This window comes from Poecilia reticulata, linkage group LG6, assembly GCF_000633615.1.
Source record: "Poecilia reticulata strain Guanapo linkage group LG6, Guppy_female_1.0+MT, whole genome shotgun sequence".
In the NCBI taxonomy this organism is placed as follows: Eukaryota; Metazoa; Chordata; class Actinopteri; order Cyprinodontiformes; family Poeciliidae; genus Poecilia; species Poecilia reticulata.
Window position 1 is genome coordinate 5,186,003 of NC_024336.1, and position 13,632 is coordinate 5,199,634.

General features: G+C 39.1%; 1 protein-coding gene across 2 annotated transcripts in view; it reads right to left on the bottom strand.

Moving 5' to 3' along the window:
* Nucleotides 1–256: 256 nt before the first annotated feature.
* Nucleotides 257–13,632, bottom strand: part of ano1b (anoctamin 1, calcium activated chloride channel b) — a 44,257-nt gene continuing 30,881 nt past the window's right edge. For both annotated transcript variants that reach the window (XM_008410942.1, XM_008410941.1), the window contains 7 exons: nt 11,990–12,090; nt 11,094–11,236; nt 9,147–9,299; nt 6,349–6,401; nt 2,883–3,067; nt 1,729–1,834; nt 257–891 (listed from right to left, as the gene is read on the bottom strand). In XM_008410942.1, coding sequence (XP_008409164.1) covers nt 634–891; nt 1,729–1,834; nt 2,883–3,067; nt 6,349–6,401; nt 9,147–9,299; nt 11,094–11,236; nt 11,990–12,090 — 999 coding nt within the window. In that variant the 3' untranslated portion in view covers nt 257–633. The remainder of the gene's footprint in view (nt 892–1,728; nt 1,835–2,882; nt 3,068–6,348; nt 6,402–9,146; nt 9,300–11,093; nt 11,237–11,989; nt 12,091–13,632) is intronic.

The window sequence follows — 13,632 nt, forward strand, 5'->3', positions numbered from 1 at the left end:
ATAGTTTCTGAAAACTCAGAGCAGAATGTCTGGCATCAGCCATGTAACAGTCAGCCACTATTTCTTTGTTTTTGTGCTGAGCTCATCATATCATCTTCACCTGTCTGGATTAGTAAATGCACTTTGTTGCTGCCATTTGATTCAGTTATTTGAAAGTATTTGAAGTAATAAAGTGGCTAGAAGATCTATAAAATTAAAATGGATTACACTGTCAAAAGTTTTAGTACCAACTACAAAGACAAATTCATACACAAGATTAAACATGTTCTTATTTTATTATATTTGTAAATTTTATACAAATTGTGATATCTTCATGAGGATTAATAGATTTATATGCAAATGTTCTTATGTTATTATGCATGCACAGTTGAATACAAATATAACGAGCGAAGAAAAGCTGAGAAAACAGTTAGGGACTGACAGTTTCTATCATAAAACTTTCTTAAATGCAGAACATGGAGAACAGCTTGCTTTTCTCACACATGATAGACCAGCTGCTCTTTAAGGTGTTGGAATGTTTTAGATGTCAACTGAAACAGTGACTTCAGGACGACCTGAGTGAATAATGAAAAAATATACTATCTGCAAGCTTTGACTTGCTAAGACTGATTAATGAAGACATCCTTGCTACGCTCAGAATTGTTTGGTGCCATTGGGTTGCTCTTTAGAGAACAGATGAGCCGTTGTGCTGTTGTTGTTGTTGTTGCTTCTTCTGTAGGTTTCCTTGATGCTTGATGACCCCCCTCTCTCAAGTATATTGATCATTCCTTGTTCTTGTCTCATGAAGAGTTCAACCAGCAGAATTTTCTCCTTGTGGATCTGTTGGCTGATATCTTTGGGGATGTCCGGGATTAGCCAGTCAACAATGTCATTCATCAGCATCACAACATTCTGGCAAAGAACAATGAAAATAATTAATGAAATCATCACGCAATGTATAAGAACAGACAAAGAGCCTGTGTAAATAGAAAAGCAGTTTTTTTGCATTCTGTGTAAAATASTCAGTCAAACTAACCTGGTCACATTCAGAAAATGTAACTTTCCACTAAACCTAAACTACACTGTAAAATCTAATTAGTTCACCTTACTTAAAAAAATATACAAACTCATTGCCTCAAGAAAAATAAGCAAAGTGAGCTTAAGATTAGAGAATAAGACAGCTTCAACTATTTTAAGCAAGCAGTACTAAATAAAGTAGTACAGCTAAAACATATGATATTTTAGTTAATAGGAAAATTATAATTAGACCAACATGTTTAACTAATCATCAAAGCAAAAGTAGAAGTCATGAATTCATTAAGTGCTCCAGGTACTATAGAAGCAATGAGCTGGATGAAGTAGATAAAAACAGGACCTAAAAACAGCTTTTTTTAAATCATGTTCAAATGTTAGAATTTGTGATCTGAAACATTTAATGTGACAAAAAAAATCAAAAACAGAAGAAATGTGTACATTTTTCACAGCACTACAAAGTCACAGCCTTTCAGTTGGGGGGTTTGGATGTTAGGACATAAATAATAATAACAGTGTGGAATCTACGACTTTATGTGCACATTTTATATCCATTAAATATTTCTACTGCTGATATTTTTCTTTTAGATTTTGTATGTTATGATCTATTTTCTTAGGTCTTTGCAAATAACAAATGTTAAAAATAAATGAGATATCATTAGCATTGTTCTGAAAAATATTTATAGCGAAGAAAAAAATCCTGCTTTTTCTTGTTACCTGAAAAACAATGACAAATGCAAGTCGTACAGCCAGCACCGCCCAGAATTCTTTAGAGATCTCATATGGTGTTAGAGACCAGGGAGGCTCTCTGTAATCCTTGTACCTGGGAGACACAAATAGTAGCAGTAAGGTATAATCAGTGCAACTTACTGTTGTTTAAAAAAGACAACGACTGTTCCTCAGTTTCTTCACCTGTCAAAGCTTTATGGGAGAGCAGTGATGAGAAAGTCACTGTTGAAAACTCAGATCAAGGCTGGACTGGAGTCTGCCTTGAACTGAGAGGTGGAGTCAGGTCTTCACAATTATTATTTTTATTAATCACCATTTACAGTGTTTGGTTAATCCGAAATGTCAATAAACCTCATACAAACCTCAAACATGAACCTTTAATAAACTAAAAGTGAGGTTTTCTGTTTTTTTGAAAATATCTATATGTGCAAAATTATTGGGAGAATAATATTGTGCAGAATGATTATGCAACTACATGACAAACACATTTTTCCATCTCACATTTTTATTTTACCAGTGAACATTTCTGAAGTGAAAAAATAACACTCAGTAACTAAAACAACCTAATTTTTTTCTATAACAGTGATCTGCCTCCCATTAATGGAGGTTGTTAATTTCCTGATGTGTTGATGAACTTTCTGTGCAGCAGCATCCACACCCTCCCAGACTTAGCTCATGAGAAAGATACATGAACAGAATGTCTGCTGTCAGGATCGACCCATATAAGATAGAGAGGGAAAACATGTACGATATGGACAAGCTGCCTCTGATCTCATACTACGATATAGATAAAGTGAGAACACCATGGAGGAGCTAAGCAGCCTGAAATCCATAGATGCATACAATCAGTGTTTCAACAGCTTTGCAAAGGATGTCAGACCTTTTCATGTGAATAACAGGTTCTGATGACTGGTAGAGTAAGTACATGTGGTAACATCCACAAGCTTGCAGATAAAAGCTACATTAGCTAAGCTAATTTAGCTAGTTCAGAAGTAAATACTACAGTACCACAAAGGTGGGTAGATTCTTCAAAAGTTGTAATCGAGTAATAGTTGTAGTAGTAACTTAATTTCAAAAGAAAAAACAGTGAAGGGAATTGGTGGATGTAAACAGTGAAGACACAAAACAAGATTGATGCTCACCTGCAAACTTCAATGGAATAGCCATAAGGCATTGGATCCATAGTTTCTTTGCCATGCTCAAAGTGACTGACATTAAAGTAGGACAGCGTATGGTTGACAAATCCATGCAAGGAGCCATCAGGGCTGTACATATACTGGTAGACCATCCGAGGAATGAAGTCTGATGTGAAGGAGATGACAAATGCCTAGCAGAGGGGTGGAAGATCAAAATTTAGTCAGACCAAGGGAATGTAATGTAACACTGGCCTATGCTACTTCAGTTACCCACAGGCTATCAAATAAACTTCCATTCGATTCAATTCAGTTTTATTTATATCATGCCAATTCACAACAAATGCCTTGAGACATTTTACAGAAAATCATTTCTATTCATCATACATACATTCCAATTCATCCTAGTTATCAAACAGTACAGTAAGCTCAATTAATAAAAAAGTAACATATTTTCCGCACTATAAGGCGCACCGGATTATAAGGGCGCACCTTCAATGAATGGCCTATTTTAAAACTTCTTTCATATATAAGGCGCACCACATTATAAGGCACATAGAACAGACGCTGCAGGAGAGGTTGGAGTTATGTTATGCATCCACTAGATGGAGGTGCACTAAAGTGAATATCAACAAAACAGTCCGACTCGGGTCGGCGAGGAGAGCCTTCTGGGCCGGGGCGTGGCCGGGCGATGGTCACCCTTCTCCGTTCGCGCACAGCATGTTCGTGGAGAACGTGGTGCTAATGACCTGCAGACGACCTGATTCTAGGTAGATAGGTCAGTCAAACTTTATTAATGTTATTCAAATGTGGTAAGTGTTAAAGAACGTGAGGATGCTGTTAAATCAGTGGTGAAACTTGTACAAAAACAGGCCTTTGGCTCAGAGATGAAGCTGTTAAAGAGAGGAGAGATTCTTYCACGTTCCAGCTCTCTGTTCCGTTTAAATCCATTTGTAGAAGATGATCCGTTACTTGTTGGTGGACGATTAAAACATTCATCTCTTAGTGAAGATTTTAGATACCCACTGATTTTGCCAAAAAACAGCCATATCACTCATTTTATTTTGTCCTACTGTCACACTCAGGTATGTCATCAAGGCAGAGGTCAAACCCAAATGCAGCTCAGAATAAATGGGTTTTAGATTATTGGCTGCAGCAGGTTAGTGGCTCAGATGATTCATAAATGTGTGCAGTGCAGGAAGCTCAGACGACCAGTGGAAGAACAGCTTATGGCTGAGCTTCCAAARCAACGCTTGGAAGCATCTGCACCATTTACTTATCGTGACTGTTTTGGTCCTTTTGTTGTTAAAAGAAATCGTAAAGAACGCAAGAGGTATGGGTTGGTGTTCACCTGCCTCTATTCAAGAGCTGTTCACATTGAAATGTTGGTTGTTGATTTGTCCAGATTCCTTTATTAAKGRCCTGCGTTGTTTCATTAGTTTGAGGGGAGCTGTTTGCCAGATATATTGTGATCCAGGAAGAAATTTTGTAGGAGCCCAAAATAAGCTAACACAGTGTGATCCTAAATATCTGAAGACTTTCCTAGCAGAGAACCAATGTGAGTTCATTTTTAATGCACCATCAGCAAGTCATGCTGGTGGTGTTTGGGAGCGTCAGATACGCACCATCCAAAATATGTTAGCCTTCACTCTCTCTCAAAACTTGATGATGCTTCATTAAGAACTTTTCTTTATGAAGCCATAGCTATAATTAATAGTTGTCCTTTAACATTAAAGGGAATAAATGACCCTGGTTCTCTTGAACCTTTAACTCCTAACCATCTGCTTCAAATGAAATCTGAGTCTGCCCTGCCTCCTGCAGGAACATTTGTGAGGGAAGATATTTATTCCTCAAAACGCTGCCGCTGTGTGCAGTTTGTGGTTGAACAGTTTTGGAGTCRGTGGAAGAGAGAATACCTCCAGAATATTTCCATTAGACAAAACTGGCATGTAATTCGGCGCAATCTGAAAGTAAATGATGTAATTGTCAAAGACGATTTTCTCCCAAGAAATAGGTGGCAGTTGGGTCGTGTTGTGGAAACAATGGTTGATGGTGATGGCTTGGTTCAAAGAGTGAAGTTGAGAACAGGAGAACAAAGATCAGGAAGGGATATGATCTTAAAGAATTCAGTGATAGAAAGACCGGTACAAAAATTAGTGGTGTTATTGGAAAGTGACTTATAAACTGAATGTACACAGATAAGCATGTTTTAAACAATCTGCCTGGTTTTAAGGGAAACTTTAAAATAATGCATGTTTTTTTGGTAATAGTTCATGCATTGTTGGTGGGAGTGTAATGGATAGTGAACCATTAAAATAAGTTGCCAAATTTGTAAACTATTGTAAATTATTTGAAGTGACTTTTCTAAACTAAGGATGTTGCAGATGTTGTTTAATGATATTTGTCTGTTTTGATTACCACTGTTGGTGGTTTGTATTTTGTTTTGTTTAATTGTATTTGCACTTTGTAATGTTTTGCAGGGTTTTTTGTTTTGTAATGTACCTCATGGGCTGCCGTAGCTAAATGAGGGCAGGCCCTAAAAAGCTGGCAAATCATTGTGCCAATGAATGACTTGAACGAACTGCCAAAGATGTCCTTGGCAAAATCAACACTTAGTGTTCCCCGGTGAAAGCAGCGAGGCACGTTTTATTTTGTTGTTTGCGTTGTAAGTTTGTTTATATTCTAATATTTGTATATCTGTTTAGTTTTCACKGTGACTACGGTGTCTWTGGTAATCAATGTGATTGAGATGACTGATGGTCCACATCAAAGAAAATAAACAAAACCTTGAAATCACCCGTCGAGACCGCGCAATTAATTCAAGTGCTGGGGAGATGCTACTCCCAGATTCTATGAGTATAGACGCAGCCCTTTAAGCTGTGGGCCTCACTGGTTCCTGAATAGCTGAAGTGAAAGGCTGTTGGGGAGCCGTTTGTCCGGTCTGACCGTTATTTATACGCACCGGGGTGAGGCCCACCCAGTAGGTGGGTATGGACTAAGCTTTTTTCAGTGCTGCGCTACGCGTGAGGGATAAAGTGACAAGTAAAGGGACAAGTGCTGCGAATTAGCTGTTGCTATTGCACCATAATGCAAACATGGGACCGCTGTTTTATTCAGTTTGTCTATGTCGATGTGTGTCTGTCCCTATCAAATAAACTTTATAATAAACCCATTAGCGATGGCCTTAAAGGGCGAAGCCTATACTCATAGAATCTGGGGTTACAATACGTAACCAATGATCTTGTAGCAGGAATCTATAAGAAAAATTAACAAAGTGGAGTAGAGATTCTGCCACTCAGATTACCTTTGGCTTCACTTTTGTCTTAATTCTGTATCTATGTTCTTCCTCCTCCTTCCTAATTTTATAGTCTCTTTYCTCTACTGAAAGTTGTCACTTATAGAAACATATTTCATTTGATCATAGTTTGAACCAAAACATTTATACATACAGATAGGTGTGTTTAGTTTTACTTACATTAATGATGACAGCAACTTTTGCTACTCCTCTCAGAATGTCATACCATATACCTGCAAGCATAAAAATAAGAATTATCAGTCACTGGACACATCATTGTATGGAAGCATATTGCTGTCATGGAGGAAAACAAAGTTTAGAGCACTATCACTCTAAGCTTTAATTATAACGTAATAATTTTGCACAAGCGTAATACTTACAATCACCTCCAAAAGTATTGTAACAGCAAGGCAAATTTCTTAGTTTTTGTTGTACAGTGAAGACATTTGGGTTTAACAACAATAGATGAGCATGAGACAAGTGTTCAGAATGTCAGCTTTTATTTTCTGGGATTTACATGTAGATGTGTTACAAACAATTCAGGACATACCACCCTTTGTTTAAACCCACCCATTTTTCAAGTGAGCAAAACTATTGGAACATGTGACTGACAGGTGTTTCTTGTTGACCAGGTTTAACGTTGATTGTTCAAACATTAAATATCTCTGCTTGACCAGTCTACTTTTTGGCCTATGCTTAAAACTATTGGYTAGGTTTAAGCGTAGCCAGTAGCCATAAGCTATTGGCTATGCTAAACATAGGAAGTAGGTTATGCTTAAACAAAGCATAGTCTATTGGCCCTGGCCTATGTTGGTTTATCCTCTTTAACAAGAGGAAGCACACAAGCGTATTATAGACAGACCAGAGAGCTATCTATGGGAGAAAAGCAAGCCACTTTGAAGCTGAGAGAAAAATAAAAATCACTGAGCCATTGGACAAACAAGCACAACAACTGAAATGTTCTGCATAAGAAAGAAATGACTGGCGTACAGAGCAACAGACAGTGAACAACAGTAGCTGTAGTTTTCCTTGGCCGACCTGTTGTGACAGAAATATTGTGAGAGCTGTGAAGAAAACCCCCAACACATCAGTGGTGTCAGGGGTGAAGATATCACAATCCACTGTTCGAAGAAAACTCAGAGAGCAAAAATATAGAGGGCACACCCAAAGATACAAACCACTTATCAGTAGTAAGAATCGGAAGCCCATATTGCAATTTGCAAAAGAGTACAGAGATGAGCCAGAAACGTTGTGGAACACAATCTTATGGACTGAATAGGCCAAGATTAATCTTTACCAAAATTATGGAAAGGCCAAAGTGTGTAGAAAGAAAAGAACTGCTTTGGATCCGAAGCATACAAGTCCATCTGTGAAGCACTGTGGAGGTAAAGTCATGGCCTGGACATGCATGGCTGCTTCTGGAACAGGTTCATTAATTTTTATTGATGATGTAACTGATGATGGTAGCAGCAGAATGAATTTTAAAGTGTACAGAAACATTTTGTGTGTACATTTACAGAGAAATGCATCCCAAGTAATTGGAAGGAATTTTATCAAGCAGCAGGAGAATGGCCCAAAACACACTGCCAACAAAACAAAGGACTTCATCAGAGGAAACAAAGTGCAAGGTTTTAGACTGGCCAAGTCAATCACCTGACCTTAAACCGATAGAGAATGCATTTCACCTCCTGAAGAGGAGACTGAAGGGAGAAATCTACTGAAACAAACAAGCACTGAAAGAATCTGTGGTAAAAGCCTGGAATAGCATCACAAATGAAGAATGCAACAGTCTGATGGGTCGCAGGATTGAGCCAGTCATTGCAAGCAAGGCTTATGCCACCTAATATTAAATACTATTCACATAAAGATCATTTGTTCCTTTCCTTCTGCTCACATAAAAATGCTGTGGTGTAACATAAATGGTGAGATATCATAATTTACCTAACACATCTACATGTAAATCCCAGAAAACAAAACCTGACATTTTGAACTCTTGTCTCATGCTTATCTTTTGTTGTTGAGCCTAAATATCTTCAACAAAAACAAAATAATTTGCCTTGCTGTTCCAATACTYTAGGAGGGGTTTGTATATTGTGCAAACATGATCATATATTGTGTAAAAGTGATCTTTATATTGTATAAGCATGATATGCAGTAGTATGCTTTTAGTGCAGGTATAAAGAGGGCTAGTACAGTGGATAACACGAGTTGGTCARGTTTTTCTTCATGYTTGGTCTAAAACATGGAGAGATACTAATGCTGCTGTGTATTGTGTAGGAAATCATTAATAGCATGTGCACTCTAAGCAGGATCCTAAACAGAATGGGACTGCACAGACGGAACAGTCAGTCTGATCCTCTACATGCTGCGTTCCTAACTGATTGTCTGGAACGAAGCTGAAGTTGGCTTCCAATTGTAGCTTCTGATTCGGGAAATGTTCTACTTTAAAATCTAAGTTTGTTARATTTTACAGTAGAACAGATTAAAGGCGCTCAAGGTAGTGAAAATTATGTGGAATCGCTCTTTCGCCATTTCCTGAATCGGAAGCCAGTTGCAGCTTCATTCCAGACAGTCAGTTAGGAACGGCGCCACATCTAGCGGATCGGACAGACGTTTCCTTTCTGTTCAGGATCCTGGTCACAGTGTGCATACTATTAATGATTTCAAATACAATGCAAAGCAGCATCAGTATCTCTTCAGGAAAACTTGACCAACTATTGTTAGCCACTTTACTAGCCTTCTTTAGCATACATCTGGATGGATGAAATTATAACATTTATACAATATAATTATCATGTTTGTACAATATATTATGTTAGGGTTAGGGTTAGTCTGTACAATGTAATTAACACATCATAGCGTGATAGTGCGCGAAAATGTATTTTCCTTTGTGTCAGCAATATGCTTATTATTAATAATGTCATTAACCACACTGCGTTGATTGTGTTATAACTTAATCATATAATAGAAAAACGCACCAATATCTTTGGCTCTTGCTGCCACTGGTCTTCGCAACTCAGTCACAAATTTCTTAGCATCAAGCCGTATTTCGATAATGTTGTTGAGCAGAGCAAATAGAGGAGCAAGAGGGAAGGATGCTACAAATAATGTGACAAAACCAAACTGGATAACTGGAAAAGAAGAACAAAGAATAATTTTGTTATGGAAGAATCTCTCCTCTGTTTAACAGCTTGATCTCTGAGCCAAAGGCCTGTTCTTGTACAAGTTTCATAACTGATTTAACAGCATCCTCACGTTCTTTAACACTTACCACATTTGAATAACATGTGTTTCTGTGTCCAAGTCTTTTGATTCTGGCCATTACTTTAATCAATGTTAACCAGGATGAAAATCTAATGAAACGTTCCAGAAAATCTGCAGTGTCATCTGTTGTCGTCACAAATGTCTGAACAGTTTTAACCTCTGGGTCACCAACTAACAGATCAGGGCAAGATTCAAATTCCCTTTTTTTTTATCTCCCTTTGCCACAATTTTGTTMATCCAAAATAAGTCCTCTTAGGACACTATGTAAAGCACAAGTTGACTTCAAAAGTATTGGTATCAGTCCAATAGTAAGATTTAGGTTTAGTCCAATTTTTATGTAATGTTTAAGGATTATTCATCTTTATTACTTTTTTGTACGAGTGTAGCAATAATGCTAAAACCTAAAAAGGCCTTAATATTTTGATGTCAGAGTTTCCCCCAGAAAACTTGCCAAGCCTGGTGATAGGAGCGCTCAGGCAGTCCTTCAGTAGTTTTTGTGTTGAAAAATGTTTAAAAGTAAAAAAAATAAAAAATTGGAGGTTCAATTTGGAAACAATAGCATGTGAGGCCAATGGACAGACATATGAACGGTGCAACTGGTGCTGATGCCTTAATTATAAAACTAACTTAATCAATCTTTACTGTCACCGTTACTGGAGTATAAAAAACTATATAAAATAAGCAAACAACACTTAGCCTGGTGGGGGTCAAACAAAACCTTGTGGTCTGCCAGGCTTATAATACACTGGGGAAAACATGCATGTGATACATGGATGCTTTCAAATAATACTGCATGAATTAGACAACAAATGATGATACAGTAAATGTTTCTAGGTTCATTTAAGATGTTAAGATGAGTATGAGCACACATCTGTCCATGACCTCTTTGCTCAGTGTAAAGAAGCAGAACATCTGACTACCACCAGATACTTTCTGGAAGGAAGCAAGAAAAGCAGATGCAAAAATGAAGTTTTTATGTCTAGTTAAAAAACCTTACATATTAAATAAAATGATCAAGAAAGGGATATTACATCTTTTTCAATATCAAATTGGGATCAAATCCTATCCATTATGGTTAAAGTTCATCATTCTTTGTGTGTGGGGGAAAACACTCAGTTTTGYGCTTGAGTGGATGCCGACTTCACTTAAATCTGCATAATGTACTAAAATATGAATGGTAAATGGACTGAGTAAATGGGTTGGTCATACTGATCAATCAAAGCACTTTTACACCAGTGCTACATACACCCTGTCTCACTCACAAAGCAGAAACAGACAATACATTTCTGATTGAGCCACATATTGTCTCCACACCACATCCAGTAGTTCTACTGGTACCAAAGCTCATCTCTGAATTATGAATGTTAATAACATCTCTGGTTAAATGCAACCTAAATGAATCTGTCCAGATTGGCAAATGTAGACTTGAGGAGGACTCAATGTGTGATCTACAGAGTTCGAAATTAATATTATCAATATATAATATATATTATTCATTATATCTTTTGACGTCTAAACCAAGTTTAAAGCAYTATAGACACAACAGAATAAGCTGGATAGGTTTAAATATACTGAACTAGAGCCACACCTTTAACTCATATCTGTCTGTCAGTCACTTACAGAAAATTATTGCATGCAAGGATTTTATGTTTGCTACTGACTCATTTCCATATATTCAGGTGTCAGTCCACCAAACGGTTCCAAGAAGTGGTCTGTCTCATATCTCCGCAGTTTCTTTTGTCTCTCTTCTTCTTGAAAKGCTCCKTGTTCTGACTGAATGTATCGAAYTAGCTTCTTCAGTTTGCTGAGGAATGTAAAAAAAACACACAAGTTAAGTTGAGCTCTAAAGAGTTTAGCTCTAAACTAACTTGAATTGGATGAACAACTAAAAAGGTTTAACAGTTGATTAATACTTCCTTGTTTAAAATTGTCTTTTGCAGTCACCACCCTTTTTAACAGAATCATAAAATAGATGTTGTTTTGTGCCAATTAGCCTGGTAAAACCAAACCCCTTGTCCTACGCTATTTGCTTCGTCCGGAGGGCTCTCAGCTATTGAGAAACAATTGATTCCTGAAGGCATGGACTCTGTTGAAGTTTTAAATTTTACCCATGATGTATGTAATCCACCAGTTCAATGCTATAAATCTAAYTGGAAGTTGTCTGCACTCTAAACAATTATCCTCCATCCTGCAAAAGGAGAAGCACTGAGCCCAGCAAGATGGCTGTTGATGTTAACTCAATATTTTGAAGAAGACTAACACAGATTGGACGGTTTTGTTTACTTCCTCTGCTGCTATTAATAAAATTACAGGCAGACTGCAATTCTATAACAGCGCAGAAAATCAACAACATTGTTCAGAACTTGTCCTTCTGTTCTCTGATTGRMSAGGTCAAAAATTGACCGGAGAGAATCTGACTGAATAGGAGAAAGCCCAGACTGTGCTGTAAGTGAGGTATTTTTCGACCGTATCTTCACAGGAACGGAATGGCAGGCTAGTGCCAAATCCTTGTTAATGAGATCTAATAAAATAAATCCAGAAACAGAACTGTACTCACGGTATTCCAATCTCAAAAAGGTTATTTTGAATGAGCTGCTTTCCCAACATGGTAATACTCAGCTGGATACATAGCTCCATCAGACAGCTTCCATCAGAACACTGGAAACCAGGAACACAGTAAAAAATAGTTAAGCCTGAACAAAGCCCATGTTCTTAAAGACTAGGGGCCTTATGTGTGTGTTCAGAAATCAGACTGAACTGCATGAACATGATGATGAGCAGTTTATTAGCTGCTTCAGATTGCCCATAGACCATCACACATAACTGCAGAACTGCCCTCCTGTAAGCCCACCTTGCATTGGGAAACTATGGAGTGTCATGATCCGTGTTTCTATGTGTTTATTTTTGAGTTTCTGTGTGATYCTRTTCCMYRTTAGTCCTGTCTCTGCGTCTTTCCCCGTTGATTGTCTCCCAGGTGTGTCTCGTTCCCGTGATTGCCCCGTGTGTATTTAGTCTCCCCTGTTGTCTGTGTTCTTCGTCGGGTCCTTGTCAATTGCTTGTCGATAGTTGTAGTCCTCGTCGATTCCTGGTCAAGAGTTTGTCTATGGTCCCTGTTGATTGTCTGTTTATTTCCTCCGTCTCCGTGCTACCAGTTTCCCTCGTGTTGTTCCCCGCTGTTCCTGTTTTTCAATAAATACTTATATTTCCCGCTACATCCTGGGTCCTGCCTGCGTTTCACTCACCGGAAACCACCGCCTCCTGACATGGAGCCTGCGTTTCCTGCTCAAGTTCTCACAACGTTGGTATTCCTCGCAAATAGTGCTTCATAACATCAAGCCCTAATAGTCAGAATTCCACTAATTTGATTTTCATGGACTCCTGTTCTACTGTTTTCTACTCTCTGGTATGTTTTCAATGTTTTTATTTTTTTATTTGGAATTTGTTTTACCTCTCCTTAGGCTGCCACCTTATCGTGGTGGAGGGGTTTGAGTGTCCCAATGAACTTAGGAGCTATGCTGTCTGTGGCTTTATGCCCCTGGTAGGGTCACCCAAGGCAGACAGGTCCTAGGTGAGGAACCAGACAAAATGCAGCCCAAAGACCCCCTATGACGGAAAACAACTTTGGATCTGGTGTTCCCTCGCCCGGACGTGGGTCACCGGGGCCCCACTCTGGAGCCAGTCCTGGAGGTGGGGCACAATTGCGAATGCCAGGTGGCCGGGTTTTTACCCACGGAGCCCGGCCGGGCTCAGCCCGAAGAGAAGAGGTGGGTCCCCCTTCCAATGGGCTCACCACCTGTAGGAGGGGCCAAAGGGGTCGGGTGCACAGTGTTATGGGCGGCAGCCGAGGGAGGGGACCCTGGCGGTCTGATCCTCGGCTGCAGAAGCTGGCTCTTGGGACGTGGAACGTCACCTCTCTGGTGGGGAAGGAACCGGAGCTAGTGTGTGAGGCTGAGAGGTTCCGGCTGGAAATAGTAGGCCTCACCTCGACGCATGGCTCTTATTCTGGAATCAGTCTCCTTGAGAGGGGCTGGACGTACTCTGGAGTTGCCCACGGTGAGAGGCACTGGGCAGGAGTGGGCATACTTGTTGCCCCCCATCTCGGCGCCTATGGTGAGGAATGCTGTCAAGCTGAAGAAGGAGTCCTATCGGGCCTTTTTGGCCTGTGGGACTCCAGAAGCAGCCGATGGGTACCGGCGGGCG